The sequence below is a fragment of the Aegilops tauschii genome, chromosome 7 (assembly GCF_002575655.3).
Source record: "Aegilops tauschii subsp. strangulata cultivar AL8/78 chromosome 7, Aet v6.0, whole genome shotgun sequence".
Lineage (NCBI taxonomy): Eukaryota > Viridiplantae > Streptophyta > Magnoliopsida > Poales > Poaceae > Aegilops > Aegilops tauschii.
Genome location: NC_053041.3, coordinates 96,155,803 through 96,183,622, shown reverse-complemented (window position 1 = coordinate 96,183,622; position 27,820 = coordinate 96,155,803). Strand labels below are relative to the sequence as shown.

The 27,820-nt window shown below is 45.6% G+C and overlaps 1 protein-coding gene and 1 long non-coding RNA gene across 2 annotated transcripts; both read right to left on the bottom strand.

Annotated features, from left to right (window-relative positions):
- Positions 1 to 11,078: 11,078 nt before the first annotated feature.
- On the bottom strand, positions 11,079 to 12,934 carry LOC109769064 (cytochrome b-c1 complex subunit 8-1, mitochondrial). The gene is made up of 2 exons (XM_020327803.4): positions 12,637 to 12,934; positions 11,079 to 11,357 (listed from the first exon to the last, which is right to left on the bottom strand). Exons 1-2 carry the CDS (start codon positions 12,804 to 12,806, stop codon positions 11,309 to 11,311), a joined length of 219 nt encoding a protein of 72 aa, XP_020183392.1. The 5' UTR covers positions 12,807 to 12,934; the 3' UTR covers positions 11,079 to 11,308.
- A 1,957-nt stretch (positions 12,935 to 14,891) lies between these two features.
- Positions 14,892 to 17,913, bottom strand: LOC120968482 (uncharacterized). The gene is made up of 3 exons (XR_005763020.3): positions 17,435 to 17,913; positions 17,295 to 17,356; positions 14,892 to 15,625 (listed from the first exon to the last, which is right to left on the bottom strand). It is a non-coding gene; the product is annotated as an uncharacterized lncRNA (long non-coding RNA).
- Positions 17,914 to 27,820: the final 9,907 nt, after the last annotated feature.

Sequence of the window (27,820 nt, the reverse complement as noted above, 5' to 3'; positions counted from 1 at the left end):
GACCCCCCCTCGTGTTGAAGTTATCCCCCCTCGTGTTGAAGTTATCGGGAGGGGTATATTCGACGACGACAGACCCGATAAAACATAAGAAAACGAAGAAGAAATAAAAAGAGGAGAGAAGAAGAAAGGAATAGAGGAGAGGATTGAAGAAAAAAAGAAGAAAAAAAGAGGAGAAGAAGAAAGGAATAGAGGAGAAGAAGAAAAAATAGAATTTTTTTCTATTTTTTCTTCTTCTCCTCTATTCATTTCTTCTTCTCCTCTTCTTTTTCTTCTTTTTTCCTCTTCTTATTTATATCTCCTCTTCTTCCTCTCCTCTTCTTCTTTCTTTCCTCTTCTTATTTTCTTCTTTCCTATCCTTCTTTTTCTTCTTCTTCCCTTCCTAGCTAGATATATAAAACTTTTCTAAAATTGTAACTTTTGCATATATAAAACTTTTCCATGTGGATCATCATTTCTCATATATATCGAATATATATCCATTGTCATATATAAAAACTTTCTATATATGAACAAAAAACTTTCTATGAACAAAAAAACATTTTTGATATATATATTCATACATTTTGAACATCTACATACATACAAAAAAAATTCACATATACATTATAGCCACATACACATATACATCACATATGAACAAAAAAATTAAAGTAATAAAAATAAAAAAACAGAGCCGGGGCGGCGGCTCTCACAGCGGGGGCGGCTAGGACGATGGCGACGGCGGGGGCGGGGGCGGCGAGGGCGCCGGCGCACGGGGCCGGGACGGGGCGGGGGCGGCGAGGGCGCCGGCGAGCACGCGTGGGCCGGGCAGGGGGGCTCGGGGCGCCGAGGCGGCGCGCGCGAGCAGGGGAGCACGAGGCGGGGCGGCGCGTGGGGGCAGGGCGACAGCGACGAGCACCGGGCGGCGACCCGTCGAGGCAAGGGCGCGGGGCGACGGCGATGAGGAGCGGGCGGCGACGGCGAGCACGGGCAGCCTGGCGGCGTCGGGGGCAACTAGCGAGGTATGTCGAAAATTTCCTTAAGTGTGGACTTATATAGCAAAGCCTTTAGTCCCGGTTCGTGGCACCAACCGGGACTAAAGGTGGGCATTAGTCCCGGTTGGTGCCACCAACCGGGACCAAAGGCCTCTTTTCAGCAGCCCAAAGGGCAGGAAGCGGCGGCCTTTGGTCCCGGTTGGTGGCACCAACCGGGACTAAAGGGGGGGCATTGGTCCCGGTTGGTGCCACCAACCGGGACCAAAGGCCTTGCGCTGCCCGCGGCCAAAAGTTTAGTCCCACCTCGCTAGTTGAGAGGGGCTCGGAGTGGTTTATAAGCTCCACTGCGGCTGCCCTCTCGAGCTCCTCTCAAATGCAGGCTTACGGGCCTAATGTCACACTGTGCTGTCTGTTGGCCTATTGGGCCTTCTGCGGGCCTGAATCCTGGCCCAGGTTGGGTTTCTAGTCGTATTCAGGCCGTGGTGGCCCAATAGGTGGCAGTTTTTTAAATTTTTTGCATTATTTATTTTCTTTTGTTTTTTGCTTTATTTTTTAATTCTTTTTGCTTTTAGGTCAGCAAAATTATAAATTGTCTGTTAGTGCCATTAGTTTTAGAAAACATATAAACTTTCTATTAGTGCCATTAGTTCTTTATGAAAATTCTTTTTGCTGTATTTAGTTTTTTATTTTCTTTTTTGCTATATTTATTTTGTTTTATTTCTACTTACAACAAAAAACTTATTTATTTTATTTTGTTTTGTTTCTAATTACTTATTTATTTTACTTTATGATAATTCTTTCTGCTATTAAAGTTTCTATCAAAAAAAGTTCTTTATGAAAATTCTTTTTGCTTTTAATGATTAAAAATAAAAAAGAGGCGCAATGCGCGTTGATTTGCTTCAAGCCTTTCGGAATAGTGTAGACTGCACTGCACATAGCTCGATGCAGTCTACCTTATTCCTATAGGCTTGAAGCTAAGCAACGTGAGCATTGCGCCTCTTCTTCATCGTCTCGGCACTCAGGGCTTATAAACCGCTCCTAGTGCCTCTCAGCTAGCGAGGTGGGACTAAAAAACTGCTTAGCTAGTAAGAAACTCTAGTACCGGTTCGTGCCACGAACAGGTACTAAAGGTGCTCGTGGGGCCACAGCCTCATTAGTACCGGTTCGTGGCACCAACAGGGACCAAAGGGTGGAATTGGTCCCGGTTCGTGCCACCAACCGGGACCAATGGCCTTGCACAGCGGCGTGGTGGTGAGTTTAGTCCCACCTCGCTAGCTAAGAGAGAGCCGCACCTGTTTATAAGGTGCGGTGCGCCTGAGCTGTCGAGCTCCTCTCTAAAGCAGGCTTACGGGCCTAACCTCTCTGCACTCAGGGCTTATAAAGCATTTCAAATGAACTCTGAAAAGGTTGAAAGTTGGCATGGTATCATCATTTCATCCACATAGCATGTGCAAGAAAGTTGAGAGGGTTACGGCAAAAACTAGATGCACTTCTTGTACAAAACGGACAATGGTATCATACTCGTCTATTACAAAGTTGGCATGCTATCATCATAATAGTTGCGGGAGAAAGTCTTCACTTTTTCTTCGCTTGTGTCATTTGCTTATTGCGCCGTAACCATGGATAATCTTCATCGTTTATCAGGATGCTTGGGTCAGCCTTGACTTTGAAGGGAGGAATTTCATGAAACTTTTCATAATCTTCAGACATGTCTGTCTTGCCCTCCACTCCCACAATGTCCCTTTTTCCTGAAAGAACTATGTGCCGCTTTGGCTCATCGTATGATGTATTCGCTTCCTTATCTTTTCTTTTCCTCGGTCTGGTAGACATGTCCTTCACATAGATAACCTGTGCCACATCATTGGCTAGGACGAACGGTTCGTCAGTGTACCCAAGATTGTTCAGATCCACCGTTGTCATTCCGTATTGTGGGTCTACCTGTACCCCGCCTCCTGACAGATTGACCCATTTGCACTTAAACAAAGGGACCTTAAAATCATGTCCGTAGTCAAGTTCCCATATGTCCATTATGTAACCATAATATGTGTCCTTTCCCCTCTCGGTTGCTGCATCAAAGAGGACACCGCTGTTTTGGTTGGTGCTCTTTTGATCTTGGGCGATCGTGTAAAATGTATTCCCATTTATCTCGTATCCTTTGTAAGTCAATACAGTCGAAGATGGTCCCCTGGACAACGAGTACAACTCATCACAAACAGTGGTGTCACCTCTGAGACGTGTTTCCAACCAACTGTTGAAAGTCCTGATGTGTTCACATGTAATCCAGTCATCACACTGCTCCGGGTGTTTGGAGCGCAGACTGTTCTTGTGTTCATCAACATACGGGGTCACCAAGGTAGAGTTCTGTAGAACTGTGTAGTGTGCTTCAGACCAAGAATATCCGTCCCTGCATATTATTGAGTTCCCCCCTCCAAGCGTGCCTTTTCCAGTCAGTCTCCCCTCATACCGCGATTTAGGGAGACCTATCTTCTTAAGGCCAGGAATGAAGTCAACACAAAACCCAATGACATCCTCTGTTTGATGGCCCATGGAGATGCTTCCTTCTGGCCTAGCGCGGTTACGGACATATTTCTTTAGGACTCCCATGAACCTCTCAAAGGGGAACATATTGTGTAGAAATACGGGCCCCAGAATGACAATCTCGTCGACTAGATGAACTAGGACGTGCGTCATGATATTGAAGAAGGATGGTGGGAACACCAGCTCGAAACTGACAAGACATTGAGCCACATCACTCCTTAGCCTTGGTATGATTTCTGGATTGATCACCTTCTGAGAGATTGCATTGAGGAACGCACATAGCTTCACAATGGCTAATCGGACGTTTTCCGGTAGAAGCCCCCTCAATGCAACCGGAAGCAGTTGCGTCATAATCACATGGCAGTCATGAGACTTTAGGTTCTGGAACTTTTTCTCTGGCATATTTATTATTCCCTTTATATTCGACGAGAAGCCAGTCGGGACCTTCATACTGAGCAGGCATTCAAAGAAGATTTCTTTCTCTTCTTTCGTAAGAGCGTAGCTGGCAGGACCTTCATACTGCTTCGGAGGCATGCCGTCTTTTTCGTGCAAACGTTGCAGGTCCTCCCGGCCTCAGGTGTATCTTTTGTCTTCCCATACATGCCCAAGAATCCTAGCAGGTTCACGCAAAGGTTCTTCGTCACGTGCATCACGTCGATTGAAGAGCGGACCTCTAGCTCTTTCCAGTAGGGTAGGTCCCAAAATATAGATTTCTTCTTCCACATGGGTGCGTGTCCCTCAACGTCATTCGGAACAGCTAGTCCGCCGGGACCCTTTCCAAAGATTACGTGTAAATCATTGACCATAGCAAGTACGTGATCACCGGTACGCATGGCGGGCTTCTTCCGGTGATCTGCCTCGCCTTTGAAATGCTTGCCTTTCTTTCGACATTGATGGTTGGTCGGAAGAAATCGACGATGGCCCAGGTACACATTCTTCCTGCTTTTGTCCAGGTATATACTTTTAGTGTCATCTAAACAGTGCGTGCATGTGTGGTATCCCTTGTTTGTCTGTCCTGAAAGGTTACTCAGAGCGGGCCAATCGTTGATGGTTACAAACAGCAACGCGTGCAGGTTAAATTCCTCCTGTTTGTGCTCATCCCACGTACGTACACCGTTTCCATTCCACAGCTGTAAAAGTTCTTCAACTAATGGCCTTAGGTACACATCAATGTCGTTGCCAGGTTGCTTAGGGCCTTGGATGAGAACTGGCATCATAATAAACTTCCGCTTCATGCACATCCAAGGAGGAAGGTTATACATACATAGAGTCACGGGCCAGGTGCTGTGATTGCTGCTCTGCTCCCCGAAAGGATTAATGCCATCCGCGCTTAAACCAAACCATACGTTCCTTGGGTCAGCTGCAAACTCAGCCCAGTACTTTCTCTCGGTTTTTCTCCACTGCGACCCGTCAGCGGGTGCTCTCAACTTCCCGTCTTTCTTACGGTCCTCACTGTGCCATCGCATCAACTTGGCATGCTCTTCGTTTCTGAACAGACGTTTCAACCGTGGTATTATAGGAGCATACCACATCACCTTCGCAGGAACCCTCTTCCTGGGGGGCTCGCCGTCAACATCACCAGGGTCATCTCGTCTGATCTTATACCGCAATGCACCGCATACCGGGCATGCGTTCAGATCCTTGTACACACCGCGGTAGAGGATGCAGTCATTAGGGCATGCATGTATCTTCTGCACCTCCAATCCTAGAGGGCATACGACCTTCTTTGCTGCGTATGTACTGTCGGGCAATTCGTTATCCTTTGGAAGCTTCTTCTTCAATATTTTCAATAGCTTCTGAAATCCTTTGTCAGGCACAGCATTCTCTGCCTTCCACTGCAGCAATTCCAGTACGGTACCGAGCTTTGTGTTGCCATCTTCGCAATTGGGGTACAACCCTTTTTTGTGATCCTCTAACATGCGATCGAACTTCAGCTTCTCCTTTTGACTTTCGCATTGCGTCCTTGCATCGACAATGACCCGGCGGAGGTTATCATCATCGGGCACTGGTTCCTCTTCATCTTCAGCAGCTTCCCCCCTTGCAGCATCATTGGGCACATCGTCTGGTTCCTCTTGATCTTCAGCAGCTTCCCCCGTTGCAGCATCACCGTATTCAGGGGGCACATAGTTGTCATCGTCCTCTTCTTCTTCGTCGTCTTCCATCATAACCCCCATTTCTCCGTGCCTCATCCAAACATTATAGTGTGGCATGAAACCCTTGTAAAGCAGGTGGGCATGAAGGATTTTCCGGTCAGAGTAAGACTTCGTATTCCCACATGTAGGGCATGGACAACACATAAAACCATTCTGCTTGTTTGCCTCAGCCACTTCGAGAAAATCATGCACGCCCTTAATGTACTCGGAGGTGTGTCTGTCACCGTACATCCATTGCCGGTTCATCTGCGTGCATTATATATAATTAAGTGTGTCAAAAACTATTACAGAACATCATGAATAGATAATTAAGTGACCAAATTAATAGAAGTTCATCATCACATTAGAACCAAAGTACATACATAGTTCTCATCTAACAACATATATAAAGCTCTCCAGAGCATCTAATTAATTAAACCATACATTGAAACTATGTAAAACATTTCAATGCGAAAACAAATGCGATCATAATCGCAACCAAGGTAACAATTGATCCAACGGCATAATGATACCAAGCCTCGGTATGAATGGCATATTTTCTAATCTTTCTAATCTTCAAGCGCATTGCATCCATCTTGATCTTGTGATCATCGACGACATCCGCAACATGCAACTCCAATATCATCTTCTCCTCCTCAATTTTTTTTATTTTTTCCTTCAAGTAATTGTTTTCTTCTTCAACTTAATTTAACCTCTCGACAATAGGGTCGGTTAGAATTTCCGGTTCAACCACCTCCTAGATAAATAAAATCTATGTCACGCTGGTCGGTATATTTGTCATAAACAATAAATGAATCAAATAGTTATCAAAAGATAATATATACCACATCCGAATCATAGACAGGACGAGGGCCGACGGGGGCGGATACCAAAACCATCGCACTATGTAATAAGAAGGAATAAAATAGTAAGAAAATTAGAAAAGTATCTATCTAAAGTAAGAATTTTTTCTTTCAAAAAGAAGATAAGAACAAGAGGCTCACCACGGTGTTGCCGGCGACGAGATCGGTGCGGGCGGTCGACGGCGGTGAAGACGGGAATGGGACGTGACGGGCCGCTAAACCTAGACAAATCTCGAGGAAAATGGAGCTTTGAGGTCGAGCTTCGAGAGGACAAAGCTTAACTAGTGTGGCTCGGGCATTTCATCGAACACCTCATGTGCATAGGAGGTGAGCTAGAGCACCACAAAGCCCTCCCCTCGCCGGCTAGAGAAAAACAGAGCACTGGAGTGCTCTGCTCGCGGGCGAGGGGTATATAGAGGCACCTCATTGGTCCCGGTTCATGGCATGAACCGGTACTAAATCCGGGCCTTCTGTCCCGGTTCATGCCAAGAACCGGGACAAATGGTTGTGGGCCAGGAGCGAGGACCATTAGTCCCGGTTCATGGCTCGAACCGGGACAAATGGTTCCATACGAACCGGGACCAATGCCCACGAGGCCCCGGCCGGCCCCCTGGGCTCACGAACCGGGACGAATGCCCCCATGGGTCCCGGTTCGTGACTGAACCGGGGCTAATGTGAAAAACTGCCCTGTGACCTATGCCCTGTTTTCTACTAGTGTTACATGGGCTGAGCCGAGGCCTACATGGGCTTGCACCAATGAAAAAGCCTACTGCATGCCACACGTACCATTATGATTAGACCGGCCAGCCCATTGCAACGATTGTTCAGTTGTGCATGCTAGTCAACCGATGGTGGTCCACCTGTAAGCTAGAGGAAATGCTAAGACTAGCCACATGGTAGTAATATAGATTAGTAACATCTATAGGCATGTTACTAGTCTATGTTACTACCTCTATAGTGGAGAGTAACATATGTGTGTTAACATGCAACACTTCATTTATTAGGCTATAGACTCATCTTGCCTTGATATGTGTGATGTTACTCATACTACTGGTAACTAGCTATGTTACCACATGTCTCTCTTTCTTCATTTATTGTTTGCCACATCATCTATTTTATCTAGATATGTGTGATATTATTATCTACGTTACTCCCACTATGGGTAGTCTAATGTAGTTGGACTGCTGATGTGGACAGCTTGCATGCTAAGAGAAATATGTTAGTGGGGATGAACTATTTAGGTATTATAGATATCCCACTTCTCTGCTCCAATTTACGGGAAAAAAAAACCTTAGTATCTTGAAACCAACCACATTCCTCCCTTACTTCATCAAAACAGACCAAGTAATATATTTTGAATGAAACATAAGATATTTTTTTCAAATTTATGAATATGTATTATTTTACTTTGGATCCGTTGCAACACACGGGGCACATTGCTAGTGATAATATATTATTGTTGCCACCAATGTTCCGTAACTTGTACCATATCATTCGGGTGACGAATAGGGATAAATAGACGAATTTTTCAGTTAATCGGCTATTCGAGTAGCGACAACTGACCGAGCATACTTGCACGAAAACTCACAGGAGTGCCCGTCCTCGCTTGGTCACGGTATCGTACACCATCAGACATCATCGAGATTTGCTAAAAGGACGCTTGCGGGTACAGAGGACGCTGCCATAAATTAGCCAGCTGGCCCACCTAGCGCAGTAACATCGTTCCATGGTAACAGCGGTTGACGGCAAGCTCCGTCTTGTACCCGCAGCCCATGTCGTAGGCTGTCGAGAGCCCAGTCACTATCCTTTCACGAGGCATCCAAGGCAACAACGTAGTATTGCTTATTTACCCACCATTGTTTCCCCAAAAAAGAAAACGAAGACGAGCTCCAACAGGAAAAACTAAGTTTCAGTCCATCTGTTGATACATCAGATAAAGGCATGGGTAGTTGGGAGAGTCATCTAGTGCATGTGGAACACACTTTGGTTTGAATTATTGCAACACTTCATGAATCATCAGCCGACCCCCCGTTCATTTCAATTTTAAACAGCAACTCGTCCTCACCCACTATAGGTCTAAATTCCATTTCGTTTCATGACACCTTACCCAGCACATCAACAACTAAAATCTAGTATGTTCTAACACGTTGTCACCTTGCATAAATTCCCACAGGCAGATTAAATTCATGCGGACATAAGAGCATGATTGGTCGAATATTCACAGGCGTGGACGAGCTCGCCTAATCATGGATCGTGAGGCGTCGCTTCCCTTTATCGGCCTATTTAATGCGTATACTATGGACCGAAGAGGCAACGTTAGTACGGAACAGAGCAACGGACGTCCATGCATCAGAGACGCTTTTTTCAGTTTTGTATGTTGACATGTGCAAGGGTAAGTGTCCAAGGTGTGAACTGATGGTAACGTCGAGCTGCCTTTTTTAATTCATATACTTTTTTAAGTTCACATCATTTTTTTTCAAATTTGCATACTTTCTTCAAGTTTGCACAAATTTTCAAATTACGCACTTTTTTCAAATCCATGAACTGTTTTTAAATCCACTTAATTTTTCAAGTTCAGGTAATTTTTAAAAATTCCTGTACTTTTCTAAAGTTCATCTAATTTTTTAAACCCGCGTATTCTTTCCAAATTTGCATACTTTCTTAGATCCGCATACCTTTTTTAAGTTCAAGTAATTCTCTAAAGTTCACGAATTTTCCAAATAAAGTATGCGCATTTGAAATAAGTATGTGAACTTGAAAACAATACATGGATTTGAAAAAGTTCACGAATTTTTAAAAAGTTCATGCATTTGAAAAAAAAGTATGTGATTCTTTTATAAAAACTAGCAAAAAGGACCCTGCATTGCAACGGGAGGAAAAAATACCACATGCTCTTAGTTTACAAAAAATGTTCTATAATCTAAGAATTTGTAGCCATTTCTTAAATACATGAAGAGTTGTTAAAAAGATATAGGATTTTTTAATCATAAAATAGATTTGTTTTGTCTAGAAAAGAACATTTTTGTATGGTCTCCTGTTGACGCGGATACTTGCGCCCCTATTTCATCACTATTTCTTTATGTACATGTCATAGGTATTGGTACGTGTTTCATCACTATTTATATCTTATCAAACTTGTATTTATTTATTTTTGTCATGCATGCCTTCTTTTTTACTTTTTTTCATGCATGTCCTCCCTTTTTCCTTATATATATAGGAGAATAGCGCAACATCTCATTTTTAACGGATCTCCTCTGCATTTTCTCTTTTATTTATTTTGTAGCGGACGTCCCATCTTTATTGGGTCTTTCTTTTATTTCATGTCATGCATGTCCTTATTTATTGGGTGTCTCTAGCAATTTACTTTCAGATTCATGTTCAATCTTGGTTTCGCTGAGGTGTTCATCCGCAATCTGAATCAGTACCAGTATGAAAAAAACACGGATAATGCATTGTTGATTAACATTGCAGCTTAGATAGTATTTTTTAAATTGTTATAACAGGTAAAATAACATCATATTCAGATTCTACATATTTTTCTAATCAATTTCCATATATAACATGTTAAATTTGGAGTTACGGTTTAGAAGATATGAGTATTTTAGAAAAATATTTGATATGTATTGCGGGTTTAATGTCAGAAACATCAGGGGGTTTTCTACAAAATAGCATGACGGACTAAGAATACCTTTTTTTTATTAGTAGGTATAGATACAAGGAATTGGAAAAAGTACATGGATTTAAAAAGTATAGGGATTTAAAAAAAATCATGGATTTGAAAAGAAAACTATGCGAATTTGGAAAGCTTGCGAAAACTTGGAAAATTATGCGGATTTGAAAAAAATATGCGGATTTTAGAAACATTCATGAATTTGAAAATAATACATGAATTGGAGTCGGCGCAGTCAAACCAGGGTGAAAGTTGTCCGGTTTCAATAATTGAGGGTGCAAGTTGTCCGGTTTCGAAGTTACGGGACCAAATTTAGAATCCGACAAGAGTTAAGGAACGGAAAATATACTTTTCTCTAATTATAATAAATAGTATTTCTTGCAAAATATATATAACAAATAGCATGTTGTACCGACGGAACATATGTGCATCTTCCATTGCATGTCCTACCGTCCTCGTGCCGTCACATTAAACGAAACCTGTCACCATATGCTAATGGTGCGTATCTTTCCCTGTTTTCCACACCCACACATAATACGACAGGGTAATTATAGGATGAAACAGCTTCAGATACTTGCTTAAATACTACTCCCGCAAAGTGTACCAAGGGAGTAATACAGGACGAGGACCGAGATAGTATAACAACAAAACATTTGTCATGCCGGCTTCCGTTTGGACCATCAAAGCATTTGTTGGTTCATACTTCATCTGAAACATGATTACAAATAAAGCATTGAAGTGCTAGTGCCTAGTCGCAAGCTTTCAGATTACCAAACAGTCCTACAATAATCGTCTAAAAGATGTGAAAAATGTTCACCTAGTTGCCACGATAACATGCAAAATCAAGAGAAATGCCTAAGGGCAAACCAGCAACACAATTGACAACCATACAGTAACCAAGTAAAATGACTGGTTAATTTGCTTTATTGCACAAAATCACTCCAGTGATGGACAACTCAACATTTGAGGCCTCAAAATAGGTTTGCAAGTCACACTTACTGCATCATTGCATATGCAACGGAAAGAGCAAAAGAGTACAACTAGAAGTGATTCCGAAAATGTTAAATCACTCTTGGTGGATTATAGAACATGGAAATTCCAACTGCTGCGATATTGGAGAAAGCTCCACCTTTAGTATCTGTGGGACAGCTTCTCCTGCTCCTTGTACCACATCGCATACCTACATGGCATCAAGATAAAACAAGAATGTCAAATGGTTGGCAAAGCACGAGCCATTTTGCTACTCAAGGGGCGTCAATTGTTTAAAGAATGCAAGCCCCTTGGTGAAAAAAACAAAATATAATGGTCACAATAAACCGTTCTCAATTATCGTGATAGGCTATCCAATGCTCTTCTAGTAGGAGGTTTAAGAATCCAAGCAAATGAAGGTATGTGTTGTCAGTTGTCACAAGTAACAATCCCAAGTGAGCATCTCTTAGTGATATGAAAGATGAATGTACACATTGAGAGGAGGACCAGGATACTTATGAGTTCTGACTAAAGCATTGAACCCAAACTCAATACTCTATGGGAGGCAACCTTCAAAGCGAGAGCATTTCGATACTTCATTTCACGCGTTAACTTGAAATTGATGCAAACAGAACAGTTCCATAAAAAGTTTAAGATACCTTGCCCTTAGATAAAACATATGCAATTCAAAAGAATTTAAAAATTCAAATCACTGAAAGTCTTGCAAAAACATTAGGATGATGTGATTATTCATACAAGATGCTACAGAATCATATAAACCTGAAGCTACAACTGCAAGGTTGGATTGCCCATGAATTCTGTGAAGAATAACTACAGAGCCGGTCCAGGTGGGCTTCAACAATCAGTTCCACAACACCAACCTAGTTAACCGATACCCATATAACCTCCCTTTTTTAAAACTATGCATCACATGTACAGTAACCAACAAAATAAGCACTGTCTGCAGATAAAGAGTTTGATAAACTATATCATGGCGAGATGTTTCTCCTCAGTGCACAAACCAATTGCACAGTAAACCAGTCTAACTTCCCATGTCAATTTAATCCCAAACTATTGCATTGAATCAACTAGGCACGAATTTCCGCTATCATTTCAAACCCCATTCTTCAAAGAGGAAACAAGCCTACCTGCACAAACCAATTGCATTGAATTAACTAGGTCCAAATCTCTTCTGCCATTTCAATCCCCATTTCCCGCAAACCATCCATAGCTCATCCGGTCAACCGTCACGCAAACAAGATAATATACATCAGATGGCTTCTAAAGGTAAACGTGCACATAAGACATCGAATCTGCGTGACAGCTCTAACGAAATCGGACAATCAATCGAGCCCCAAACCGGATCTCGCAGCCAACCGAGAGCCACAGGCGACCTACGCAACCCTAGATCCGCCCGACCAGGCGCATCCGCATGGATCGCTCGTGTGAGAGGAGGGGGGAGGGGGGAGGGGGGAGGGGGGGGGACGTACTGGTAGGTGCCGACGACGGGGGTGATGAGGAGCGTGGCGGAGATCCAGTTCTCGGAGACCTTGTGGTGGATCTTGGTGGTGATGTCCTTCCACAGGCCCGGCATCACCTGCTGCTGGAACGGCGACAGCGCGTACACCACCGCCTTCATCCGCACCGGCATCTTCCCCATCTTTCGCCTCGCCTCGCCGCTTCTCCTTCTTCCTCGGTGTGGATGCTCTCCTCCGGCTCCGATCAAACTCAGGGATGGGGTGGGTGGTGGGTGGCTTCTGGGTCGTTCGTTCCACGGCTTAGGGTTCGGTATATAGGACAGCTGCGGTTGGGCCCCGAGCCCATTTGGGGAGTACGGGCGCGGCGTTTTGGACGGAGTGTAAATAATGGGGCCGGCCCAGTTAGAAAGAAGAAGAAGAAGAAGAAAAACCAAAGGGAAACAACTGATCATAGAGTACTCCGTGCGCTCCCAGGCAACCGATCTCGATAAAAAAAAATCGAGATCAGTTTTTTTTTATTCCTCAAAAAAAAAAACTGATCTCGATTTTTTTTTCCTTTTTTCCCTTCCGTGAGAGGCTAGGATTTACTTCCTGTGGATGCATGGATTTGCTTTTGCAAGAGGCATAGTCATGCCTCTCGAAAAAGGGAAAATGTGCTTTTTTCCTTCCGCAACAGGCACGAATTTAGTTATGTGGAGGCATGGATTTGCTTTCACAAGAGGCACGGTCCTCGAAAGGCATGGATTTGTTTCCGCGTCGTGCCTCTTGAAAAAGGAAAAAAAAAACACGTTTTTTCTGTGAGAGGTACAGATTTACTTCTCGTGGAGGCACAGATTTGCTTCCGCGAAAGGCACAGCCATGCCTCTTTGAAAAAGGAATAAGACGTGTTTTCCCTTCCGCGAGAGGCACATATTTACTTCTCGTTGAGGCACGGATTTGCTTCCGCGAGAGGCATAGTTGGGCCACTTTGGAAAGGGAAAAACGTGCTCATGGTTCAGGTTTTTTCGTCAAATTTTTTTTATCGAAACCTATCAATGGGTTCTAGTTTTGAAGATCTCGACGCGAGGAATCCAACTGTGAAAACGATTCGAGATTGGACTTACAGTTTAAGAGATAAAACATTTTGAATATTTTTTTCAAAATAGGATGCTTTATTATTACTTAAAAGATTTAAGCATTACGCTTTGAATAAATGAATCTACGGAAAAGAGAAATCTCCTAGGTTGCGACAAGTGGCACGCATGCAGTGTGCCACTTGTCGCAACATGAGGAGATGGGAGTGATCTTTGCAAGGAATACTCCTTAATTAGTGATTTCGAGAAGTTTGAAAGGAAGCAATCATGTCGATGTTAGAGCATCTACAACCACATAGAGCTAAAGCATCGCTCATACATCGACGAGGATCAATGAGCGGTCATACCTCAAATATTTGTTCCCACATCCGGGTACCTCAGTTAGCAAACCCCAAATACATATTACACATGCATTGTAAAATTTTGATACGGCCAGACGTCCGGCTACTATATCAACTAGTTGATACCCCGCGCGTTGCTGCGGGACTTCATAAACACATGATGTAGAACTTTAAAGTCAAATCATAAATGTGATGATATATTGGAAACAAAATAGGACCATACACATAGTGATGGAATACAATTCTGACAATAGCAAACTCACTATTAGCAGCTACCTATAAAATTCATTACATACATTGGCGGATAGAATTAGTACCAAACTACCAATATACTAATTTAAGATAAATATTTAAATACAATTTGATTGAAAACTACATAAACATAGGCAGAATATAACTTACCAAATCACCCAACAGAATGCCCCTATATGGCATGCAAAAATGTACAACTTCATAAGAAACAGACAATCTTTTTAGACAATAGATTACTTTCCAGTAGATATTTGCGCATCATATATGAAAAAGCATAAAAGGAACCAAACAAATGCTACCCTCTCCAGATATAAGTGTCAGCGCCAAAAGGTACCTTGCTATATGACTATATAACACATTCTATGGATTATTTGCTAGGATGGACAGTGGCATGCCCGGTCTGTGAAAGCAGTACAGGAGATGGTTAATGATGAAATGGACAAACATCTTGTCGATCTAGATAAAAATATTTTGCACAAACAAACAGACTACAACAGTCCCGAATTCATGGATATGAAGAAAGGACATGTGGATGACATTAGTTACAAAAAAGATATCAATGGATATGAAACATTTGCATAGGCACTGATCTTAACTAACCTTTCTTTCTTTCTTTCTTATTTTTATTGTTCAGTTGTTACCAAGGACATACAACTTTCCAAAGGCTGTACCAAATCTTGCAGGGTAGTTGTAGAAACCACAATTGAAGCAGGAGGAACCCTATACATCCATGAAGTACCAAACTGTTGTTAGGCCACGACTTATCTGAAGAATAATACACTACCAATAACAATAATTTGAAGTGTAAGGTGGCAAAAGTTTGACAATCATCTATCGTCCTTGCTGTTGGCGAGCGGAATATGAGAAAAAAACCAATGGAAAATTAGTAGATTGGTATAAATATTTGGGGAATATCAGGGAACAATAGGTGACTTGGAATACCTTTAATTAATTTAATTGCATTTTAGTTTCTGCATTGTTTCAAGGTAATCTCTCCCTGCAAAGCCGATTTAATCCTGCAAACAAATCATATTAGAGAGAGAATCAGATTGAAACCTCGTTCGCCGTCCTTACCATCAGAATATTGGCTCCCGTGGGTGTTGAATCTGAGCTTAGTGCTCCAGCGAATGACAAACTCAAGCAACTCGCCCCTGTGCGACGGCGGCTAGGAGGGCCATGAGGAGGGTGGTGGCCCGGGCTATCTGGCGACCGGTGAGGCGGGCCGGCACCAGGCGAAGACGCCGGACATGGCGGTGTGGAGGCTAGGGTGAGCTTGACGTGCTAGTCGTTGCAGCAAGGACAGGGCAACGTTGAGCTTTTGATCTCGGGCGCAATCTGAGAAATTGGAAAACATAAGATCACGGTTCTGAATATCAAGGGTGGATGAAAACAGGAACAATGCAGCTAGCATATTAGAGAAAGATAAATAAAGGAAAGTACAAAGGTATAGAAGATAAGCAAGAAAATTTGGAATATCCGTGAGGCACTGTTGAAAACAGAATGGACAGGCTTACACGGAGGCACCCCTCCGCGTGGGCGGCCGGGAGGCCCCCAGATCTCGTCGGCCGGCCCTCCCCCACTCCTCCTCCTCCCTCGCCGCCGCCCAAGGGCGCGGCCGGCGGCGGCGGGGACTCGGGCCCTCTCGCTCGCGTGGTGCTGGCGCGGGCCGGCGCCCCCAGGCCGGAGCGTGGCGGCGGGCCGGACGCCACGGCGGGTGGTGGCGGCGCCTCGGCGACTTCGCTCCCCCGCGGCAGGAGGCCTCGCGATCTGGTGCGTCGCGGTCGCCAGGGACGGCGGCGGCGTGACCGGATCGGGTCACGGCGGCGCGGCCGGATCTATGCCCAAGCGTGGGCCTTTATCGCTGGTCTGCTGTCGGCACGGTGGCGGGTGCGACTCGTCGGCAGCTGGGCAGATCCGCCGGGATTCTACCCTTGTCTGGTCCTTGACAGCGCGGGCAACTCCGGGGGAAACCCTAGATCTCCTTGGGATCGAGCGATGACGGCGATTTTGCGGCGTAGTCCCTCTTTAGGGCATGGTTTTGGAGTTTACTCCGGTTGAAGGGACCAGCGACGTCGGTGGCGCACGTCTGGTGGAGCAACTGCCGATGAAAATCGCGCCGACTACGGTCATGGCGGACGATGACGGCGTCTTAGATGTCGTTCCCTTGTCGAGGCATCGTCGTTGCAGTCTGCGTCATCAGGCTCGGGATGCTCCGGGGGAAACCCTAGATCTGGGTCTTCCGGATCGGACGATGATGGTGTTTTATCACTTTCCCTCCTGGGGGCATCGTTTTTGAGCTAGTGATGGCTGGGGGGATGGTGGAGCGGTACTTCATCTCACACATTGATGGCGGCGGAGATCGGCGGCATGGCGCTGTGGAGGCTCGGCGTCCGATGCGCGGAGATGGACTCGCGCAGGAGGAGGTAGTTATCTGCCGTCATGGTGACGTCGATGGCAGTGGCTAGACAAGGTAGAAGCCTCAATATGATCTGAAGACGGACCTGTGGAAGATGGCGGCGACGACACACGAGTGCTCTGACCGGATTGTGCCCCAGACCCGGTATGTGGCTCGGCTGGTTCCGGCTTTTGATGTTAGGCTCAGGTGAGTGGTTTGGGTAGTGGCCCAGCTAGCACCCCTTCATCATATGGATAGGAGTAGCGGCATATGTTGCCAAGATGGTGGATTCAGATATATTATTTGTAATACTTTGTAAGGTCCTCGAAAATAATCAATAAAGTGGCCGTATGCATCTCCCATATGCAGAGGCTGGGGGTCATCCTCCTTTTCTAAAAAAACAAAAAAAAAACGAAGGCACTGTTTGAGGTATAATAGTATGGTAACCAAGAGTGTTTTTTTGGATAAGGTAGGTGTATCTAGAAGAACTAATGCCAAGTACCTCGAAACTTCAAATCCTAGACTGTCATATTAGCATCTTATATTATCTATGCAGATGACAAAGTGAGATTAAATAACAATGTGAAACAAATGGTAGCAGCAAACGACCTGTGAAGTAATCCAAGCAGCCAAAGACCGATACATTCAGCACCTTTTGATTCCTAGTGCATCTTGAGAAATTGGAGAACATAATCTTCAGGATAGGAATATTCAGAGACGACGATTGAAAATAGGGAGTATGCACCTACACATAGCAGAAGGTCGTTCCCAGATGTGGATGCGAGCAAGCGTCCATGGTCGATGACGATGGCGGTACAGAGGGGGTTTTAAGCACAGTTTTCTCTAGAAAGGAAGGGTAACGGAGGCGGAGATAATGAGGGCTCATCAATGGAGTGGTGAGTGCGGCCGTTTCATGCGCATTTGTGGCATGGTGGTGGAAGAGATTGCGGCCAAAAAAAAACGGCAGCGGGCAGATGAACGAATGACCTCGAGTTAATGCACAGCGGCGGAAGAGCTAGCGGTGGTGGCTGGCAGGGGAACAACCGCCGCCGGTGACGGCGGAAGGGTTAGCAGCGTCGGGCGATGGCTGGATGGAGGGAAGCATGAATGGTGGAGGCTGCTCGTGGAACATCATGGGCGGCAGCGGCTGCCCAGGGATTGCCGGGGGAGATGACGGAAGGGCCCCTGGTGGGCGGCGGCGGCCGGCCGAACGAGAGATGCAGGCGATGGGAGAGATGAGGATGGCTATATTTTTTTCTTATATCCTATACTATGCACTTCTCATGGTTTTGTTTTCGTATGGGCTTTCGATGGGCTGATAACGTGCAAACAAATGGGCTTGGACACATGCAAGGCAAAACGAATCGAGCGACCGAGGCAGGCGTGACCGAGGAAGGGGAGCGGGACCAGCGACCGACGCAGGATGTGGACACTGCGAGCGGGAAAATAGGGGGTGACGTGGCTTCACCACAGGTCAGGAAAATCAGCTAGTGAGGGGCTCCTATCTAGATATAGAAGATACATGTCATCGGACAATCAGAATTTGGCATGTTCTGCATACATACTAAGCTATGCACAACGATCATCCACACTTGCCCTTTTCAGCGCTCTTGGCGTATTTGTCGCGAAAGTAGCAGTCGAAGACGCAATATGGATCAAGCCAGATCTCCTCCTCAACGGAGCTGTCCGTAGGGATGCAGAGCGGCGCCCGATCCGCCCCACTTCGTACTCAAAGTAGATCAAATTATTTATAATCCTCCCTGTTTTAGCTTTAGTTCAGTCTAAACTAAAATCCTGTTTTTGCGGGTTTATGCGGGATGCCCGCTTGCATCCCTAGCTGTCTGCCACATCACTGTCCTCCTTCTTCTCATTGGGGGGATGGGGGGAGTCCGGCATGGCACAGACCGCCCGAGCTTACTCTCAGGCAAGGGCGCGCCTGTTCCCCCTCTGCCGCTTTTGGAGGATGTGGGCATGGATGGCTTCCTCTTTCGCGACAGCACACCACGCCGCATCTGCATCCGCTGCCTCCGCCACATTGGCAACGAGGCAGGCCTCGTGCTCCCGCCCCCTTTGCTTGTTGCGACGGGCACACCGGTCCCTATAACCCTCGTACTCCTTCAGATCGGGGAAGGGATGACAGACGGACCTCGAGCTTCTAGCCCCAACGGATCTGAGCGCGAGTTGCACCGGGGCAATGGATTCTCGTCGGATCAAATTTGACCTGGGTTGGGTGCACTCCTCTCAGGAGCGGCAGAGCCATGCGGATGGCCATAGCCTCCTCCTCACCGCATGGAATGACACTCCAGTCGATGGATCGGGAGTGGTTGGAGTGGGATCCGCTGCCCGCCATGCCGGAGAAGGCCAGAGATCGCTGGAAGAGAGGCTGGGACGGATGGAGTGACGTGGCTAGGATTTGGTCCAGGGACGGATGGGGACGAATATATGTGGGGTCGGGATCGTCCGACGTGGGCGAGATCCGACTTGGCGGACGCATCTGCGCCACCCCATATACGCTCCAGATTTGGACTGGATATGAGGGATGCTAGTGAGCCCGGACGTTTTGGGCGGTATGAGGGGTCCGTCTGACTCGGATTTTTCTGATTGGTCAATGACCAGGCAGTCCGCCCGGGCATATAAGGGGGGTTTGCGGGTGTAGTTGCTCTAAGGAAATGCCTCGTCCAATCTACACGACCACTAGATAGTCAGCAAGCAAAGTTTCAGGCTTTGTGTTGCCATCCTATTTCCTGATTCCCGATCCATCCAGAATCGGTTGGGGACAGGGGTTCACAAGACTGAGAAATTGGGAAAGTATCCAGTGCTACGGTTCATCCCATGGTACGCTGCTACAAGATCTCCTGGTGCGTTGGATCTCCATGGAAGGGGCAGGATCAATTCACTAATCCTTTTACATACACCCCCTTGGTACATTCGCATCTTGCCCCCAGAAAGGCCTTGCGAACCCACAATAGTACTACTCAATCGAACATAGATTTTGTACTGAACTGAGCATCTTGCTAGGTCGCTGCCAACAACCAGTGTAAATCAAAAGGGTCAGATTAAGCAAACTTGCACCAGATTATTAGGAGGGCATTGCAACTACATGTACAGAATTTGTTTCTACAACAGATTTATTCACTGTAATGCAAAGAAGAGATCGGACATGCTAATCCTTTTCCAGAATGAGCTGCTCGGGAAGTATAAGCAGAAGAAAATGTCTTGACATCCGTTTTGCATCGCTCACTTTCCTGAAAGCAGGACTTTAGCCAGACAATGGTAATACAATAGTAATGAGACTATCTGATCACACGGCAAGTACGGAGAATTCATTCATAGCACCAAAGGATCACTGGAAACAAAAGCACATCAACAAATGAAGGTGCGGCACATGCTGACATCTTTGTCTAGTATTAGTAATTCACAAGAGTACCGTACGGTGATCATACAATATATACATTTACAAGAGTACCATTTAATTCACAGGTTCACATAGCTAAACGAAACAGTTTTACTATAGTCCACCCGATTCGGAGAATAGCGTCTTGGCTCCCAGGAGCGCCGCTCCTGCGTGAATAGTAAACAAAAAATATTAGTAAATGTTTTCAAAAATTAAGATTTCGTTTGTAGATGTTCGTGTTAGTGTCGCAAGCATCCTTGAAAATTTTCACGCGAAATGGAGTAGTGGTGTTTCGCCGGTTGAATAAATAAATAAATTTAGGTTGACATTTGGGTTTTTTCTTTGCACAGGCCAAAATCTTTAATCTTTTTGTCTACAAATCTCTACTATTAAAGGGGGATCGAACGTCGTGATGGTTCGACCTCCCCTCGTGGTTCGACCTCTCCAGCCTCGTACGTAACTTATGCCCGTGAAGGAAAAATCGGACCTCCTCACAACCCCTCCGTGCACGATAGAAAAAAAGAAAAGAAAATAAAACAACCCACACGTACGCACGTCCCAACTCCCACCTCCCACCCCCTTCCACCAGACCCCTCGCTATCGATCCCGTGTCTTGCAGAGAGGAATCACCGCCGCCGGCCTCCTCCTAGATTGGAGCGGTGGATCCGCATCTCTTCTCTTCATCACCGAGTCCATGAGGTGCTCGATGTGGCAGGGGCGACGAACAGGAGTGCCGCATCAATAGCAGCGACGAACGACGGCCCAGGTAATGCCATCTCCTTACCCTCGCTCCACCGCATCTTCTCACGCCAATCAGTGGATATGCAACTGTGGCCCAAACTTGGTGGCCGAGCAGCAGCAACCTCGACGCGGCGCATGCGTGGTAGCTGATGCACGGCACGGCGACCGCGACTAGGACGCGGTGGCGGGAGAACGGCGACGGCTGACAAGACCTGGCGTGACGGCCATGAAGATATCGACTCCGACGACTCGCCTCCGTTCAACAGCGCCCTGCTTTTCCGCATCGCCTCCGTCAAGCATATAACGCCCACGATGCGGCTATATCTCCCACGTGTCGAGGCACGACTTAGAGGCATAACCGCATTGTGGTTTTGTCGCAAGAAGGGTCATCTTCACACAATCCCATGTAATGAACAAGAATGGGATAAAGAGTTGGCTTACAATCGCCACTTCACACAATACATAAATAAAAGATACATCATTCAAGATACACACATAGGTCCGACTACGGAACCAAAATAAAGGAAGACAACTCAACTGCTAGATCCCCGATCGTCCCAACTGGGCTCCACTACTGATCAACATGAAAAGAAACAACACAACGAACAAGATCTTCATCGAGCTCCCACTTAAGCTCAGTTGCGTCACCTGCACTGGTATCATCGGCACCTGCAACTGTTTGAAAGTATCTGTGAGTCACGAGGACTCAGCAATCTCACACCCGCGAGATCAAGACTATTTAAGATTATAGGAAGGAAAGGGTAGTGAGCTGGAGCTGCAGCAAGCACTAAGCATATATGGTGGCTAACATACGCAAATAAGAGTGAGAAGAGAAACAACGGAACGGTCGTCAACTAGTAATGATCAAGAAGTGATCCTGAACTCCTACTTACGTCAAACATAACCCAGAAACCGTGTTCACTTCCCGGACTCCGCCGAGAAGAGACCATCACGGCTACACACGCGGTTGATGCGTTTTAATTAAGTCAAGTGTCAAGTTCTCTACAACCGGATATTAACAAATTCCCATCTGCCACATAACCGCGGGCACGGCTCTCGAAAGTTTATACCCTGCAGGGGTGTCCCAACTTAGCCCATTATAAGCTCTCACGGTCAACGAAGGATATTCCTTCTCCCGGGAAGACCCGATCAGTCTCGGAATCCCGGTTACAAGACATTTCGACAATGGTAAAACAAGTCCAGCAAAACCGCCTGATGTGTCGACAATCCCGATAGGAGTCGCACGTACCTCGTTCTCAGGACACACCGGATGAACACTACGTACAACTAAAACCAGCCCTCAAGTTTCCCCGAGGTGGCGCTGCAAGTGGCTCTAGTTTGGACCAACACTCCGAGGAGCACCGGCCTCGGGGGGTAAAATAAGATGACCCTCGGGAGCGCGACTCCTAAGGGAAAAAAAGCTAGGTGAGGCAAATGTAAAACCAAGGTTGGGCCTTGCTGGAAGAGTTTTATTCAAAGCGAACTGTCAAGGGGGTCCCATAAATCACCCAACCGCGTAAGGGACGCAAAATCAAGGAACATAACACCGGTATGACGAAAACTAGGGCGGCAAGAGTGGAACAAAACACCAGGCATAAGGCCGAGCCTTCCACCCTTTACCAAGTATATAGATGCATTAATAATATAAGAGATATAATGATATCCCAACAAAAACATAATCCAACATGGAGCAATCTTCATCTTCACCTGCAGCTAGCAACGCTATAAGAGGGGCTGAGCAAAGCGGTAACATAGCCAAACAACGGTTTGCTAGGAAGGGTGACAAAGGTTAGAGGTTCATGGCAATTTGGGAGGCTTGAAGAGCAAGTGAATAGGTAGCGCAACATAGCAATAGAGCGAACAACTAGCAAGCAAAGATAGAAGTGATTTCGAGGGTATGGTCATCTTGCCTGAGATCCCGCAAGGAAGAAGAACGAGTCCATGAAGAAGACAAACGAACGTAGGTGAACGGATCCTCACAACTCCGGAACAAAACCGAAGCTAACGAGAGAAGCAACCCGGAAAGAAACACATAACATAGTAAACAACCAACACATACACATGGCATGATGCACCAACAATTATGATGCATGTCCGGTTTAAATATGCATGGCATGGCAAAGTGCAACAAACAATAATACAAATTAAATGGAGCTCAATATGCAACGAGTTGCATATTGAAGAAACACCACATCAATTATTTAGTTCTCTCTCGTTTATGTACCCAACAATATTAAATGTTATTAAACATGGCAAGAGGTGAAGCATAAGTAAACTAACTATTTAAGCAAGTTAAATGAGGCTGGAAACAAACAACAACAATTCCGGAAAATCCTCATGTCCATATTTTAGATTTGGTACTGTTCTGCCATAAACGCAATTTTAATGTTGTTAAAGAGCAAAATAAAGTGCACCATGTTAATCTATGCATTTTTCTACCCCATTTACATATAAAGTTTATCAAATTCCGAGTTACGGTTAATTAGTTATGAAATAAATCATTTTAACATGGCATTTATGCAAATTTAAACAAACAGCATTTTAAACATTTTAAACATGGATGAGAGTGACATATTATGAAATTAGATAAAATTCTAAGCACTTTTCATATATAAAACATTTTAATCCGATGCACGGTTGTGGAGTTATTAAATGCATGAAGACTAGGGACTTTTCTACAAAACAGAAATCCTAGGATAATTGCTAAAATCGCAGATCTGGAAAAAAAACTACACGGGCCGAAACTTGCTGGGCCAACAGTGCACAGGAGAGGGGGCTGCTCACATTGGGCCAAAACTGGCCGGCTTGGGCTGGCGGATCTGGGCCGCGAGGAGATGGAGGGCGAGCTGGGCCTTGGCGCTTGCTGGGCAGGGACGAGGCCCACGAGGCCAGGTCAACAGGCGCAGTATGTCGCTCGTTCCTGGACAGAACAAGAAGCAGGGCGCGGAGGCGTTCGTCCTCCTCTGGACGCAGGGGAGGTAGCGGCGCGAAGCAGGGAGCAACAGAGGGACTTGGCGGGGCGAGGGACCGCGGGAACCGGCTGGATCCGAGGCCATGGCGGTGGTGGAAGGCGACGGCTTGGCGGTTAGCGTCCACGGCGTCGGCTGTTGCCTGAAGAACGACGACAGAGGGAATTCAGAGAAGAAAACGGGGAAGTGAAGAAGAAAGAGACGGCGAGGGAGATGGGAGGGCGCGACGGGGCCTGCCTGGGGTTGCCGGCGACGACGAGGCCAGTCGTCGGAGGCGCGAAGGCGAGGCCATGCTTGCCAGGGCGGCAAGGCGTTCGGTTTGGAGCAGGGAAGCAAAGGCCGCGGTAGGGGATGGCGAGGCAGGGGACGGCGGCTGGCGATGCACTGGTGGGACCTGGCGCGACAGGGCTCCACGGGAGGGCGGAGAAGGAGCGGATCAGGGGCCGGGGATGCCGGATCCGTTGAAGAATAACGGCGGGCGGCAACGACCGAGGACGACGACGCGATGCTCCACACCTCCTGTGCTCATAAACAGAGAGAGAGAGAGAGATATGAGAAAGAGCAGGGGAAGACGAACATCAAGAGATGGAAGGGAAGCAGGGCGCGAGGAGCTGGCCTGATGCGGCAGCGCTGCAATTGCTGTTTGGGTGGCCGGCGACGACGAGCTCCGACATGGGCCGGACGCGAGGGGAGGCACTGGTCGGGAGAGAGGTCGAGATCGAGCTCCTCTTGATCTGGAGTGGGTGGTGGCGTTTTGGTTGGTGGATTCGAGGGGATCGGGAGGGATCCCGAGGGAGAGGTGGCGGCGCTAGGGGACTGGGTCGATGGGGAAAACGAGGAGGAGACCAGGGGGAGGCGCTGGTTGGTTCGCTGGTGATCCCGAGGGGAACCAGAGAGAGTGGCGGCGGGAGGAGGATCCCTAGAAAATAGGGTTTGGTCCAAAATGGACTAGGAGTAGACTATATATATGGGAAAAGAGGGGAGTTGGATCATCCGATCAAATCCGATAGTCGAGAATAGATAGGCCAGGAAAGTCTAAATAAGAAATGGAGATGTTTTGTAGATGTTAGGGGATGATCCGGACCCAACGGTGACAACAAACCGGGTCGGGTACGGGACAACTTTCGGACGCGCGGGAGGGGATCGCGGGCTGACGAGAGAGGTTAGTTGGTTTGACAAGAGGGAACCGAAAACACGGTTGGTCTCGGAACGGTCAACGAAGACAAGGGGGGAACGCGACAACTACGAACGAATGCAAGTTTTAAAAACAATGACGACAACGAGTGCCGATGCAATGCGGATGATGCGATGATGAATGCAACAAACAAATAAAACACACGGCGGTCACGCAAAACATGGCAGGCGTCTGGAGCGTCGGTCTCGGGGCGTTACAACACTCCACCACTACGAGAGGATCTCGTCCCGAGATCTAAGGATGGCAGCGGAGAGAAACGGAAGGGGAAGAGGTTAAACAAATTTCTTCTTGACAAACGAGTGAAACCAAAGAACCTTGGAAGTTGAACAATTTCGAGAAAATAATACAACGAAGATGAACAAAGTTGAAAACACTCCATTAGGAAAGAGAAACAAGGCACATTACGAGAACCTTGTAGGTTGAAAGACAAACAAAAATGGTTACGATGGACAAGAAGTACATGCAAGCACTCTGGTTGCAACAAGATGTACAAGGAACGATAAGGAACAATTACGACAACACTCCGGTTAAAACAATATAAAGAAGGAATGAGAATGATATAATTTGGGCAGCACTCCGACTGTAAATGGAAGGAATTAAACATGATCTTGACAAGATGGGAGGATACTTGATGAATTTAACAACACACTGCCTCCGTAACTCACGAAAGAATGGCACAAGGGGTAAGAAAGATTTCAGACAGCACTCCGGTTGAGGAAGGAGACGAAACTTGATAAGATGAGAGAACTCGAATGAAAACACGACACTCCGGTTAAATGGATAAGTAAGAAAAGAACACGATCCTCATAATTCGAGATGATGAGCGAAGAGAGCAACATCACCATGCCTCCAAAAGAAAAAAAAATAGAAGATAGATCATTGGGATAAAGAATGGAGAAGAAAATGACAACTTCCGCCACAAACGAGCTTGGAAAGCATCCTTCCAAGAAGGTAATAACGGAGTTGTTGGGAAATCAACAACGAAAAGAACAAGCTTGTAGTGGGCTTATGGAACACATCTCAAAATTATGAGGTGACAAACGGCCACTAAAGGAAGCCATTGGTTTGAGTGAGAGCACCAAGGCGATGAAAAAAAACTTCTTTCACCAAGAGGATAGGAGAAAACTTGGATCAATGATAAGCACCATAATAGCAACATTCCTTAGGGAAGGCTTTAGGTGAAACATGACACAAGATAAATCCAACGAAGAGATTGGTGGATTTAAAATATCTCATTCTTGAAAACATGTGAATCATGAAACGCGAACTCAAATTGTCAAGAATGGCATAACACCACCTCAAAAAGATAAGAGAGAAAGAATTGCACTTCGGAATGCAAGATGAAGAATGCTTGAACTCCTCAAAACAACACATGTGTTGAGCACCATGTTTATTTTAGGGTATAGCTTGACGGATCTTGACTCCAAGAGAAATCTTGAAGAACAATTGAAGAATGAAAAGAATTCTTGACGAACCACCATGTAGAGCCTCCATGAAGAACTCCGGTAATGAAAGGATGATAAAAGAAAGAGAAGTTGAGAACACAAGGTGAAGCCTTGCGATGATTTAGATGGAGCTTCGCGATGAGATAATGCGGAAAACTTGGAACTCCGGAAAAGCAAAATGAAGCGTCTCGAACCAAGAAAATGACATGATGAACAACTCTGGAAAGAAGAAACTAGACCACTTGGATGAAACAATAATAAGAATTACGTTATGCGTATCCTTCACCAATTTAGATTGATGACAAGCAACGGATTTTTGCATACTACTTATTCTCGTAGAAAGGATTAAGATAGATATTGCTCAAACTTGAGAAAAGTCTTCAACGAATCACCGGTAGGATTGAAACAACGAATAAATTTATATGATAACCAAGTAAGAGAACTCTTGAACGAACCACCGTAAGAATTGAAAATGAACGAAGAAAAGATAAAGAAACACCAGGAAGAATTAGAAAATGAACGAAGATACTTGAAAAAATTTAGATACAAGTGAACGCAGAGATCAAGAGCTGACTAGAGGATAGTTGAACGATTCACCGGTAAGATTTGGAGAACGAGAGTTGAATGTTGAGAACGAATAAATCTTCTGAAATGATGGCCTTCGGAGAATCAAGCTGAAAAGACTCATGAATTGCTTCGGATGGGTATGAGAAGAATTCTCACAATCGAAAACAATTATGAGAGGATGGCATAAGCTAGAACTATGAATCTTCAAGAGAGTGTATAAGATACAAGAGAAATTCTTCTTCGGTCTTCAAATGTTGAGAATGACGATGAGAAACACCGCCATGAATTGTTGAGGAACTCCGGAAAGAAAATTTAGAAATGTTGAACCAACAATGGAAAGAATTTGAAAGATCTTGGAGAAAGACATTTGACTGATGATAACTCACTCTCACGTCAAACTTTGAAATGAATTTGAGAATAACTCCAGAAAAATTAGAAGAGTCAGGTAAGATCCTGGAAAAAGACCTGTGGGTTAGGGCCCACTCAAAAGAAACACCGTTGAAAAGATTACTTGAAAAAGGTGATTGCACCGGTTGAATTAAATGACTTGAATGAGATATCTTCAACACTCCGGAACACATGGAAAGCGAGAGGTGAATGATTAAGAGATACACCGGCATGAGAAAGCATTTGAAACGAGGAAAAGATATGATCTAGAAAGCTTGAATTGAATTCACCGGAAGAAGAAAAAGAAGGAAGAATGATAAACTTGAAGCTTCATTAGTATCTTCATGGGAAATCACCGGATAAGAACATTGAAAGAAAAGAATGAAGAGACTTCGCATCAATAAAAGGATACATGATTGAGAAATCTGAGTCCTTAA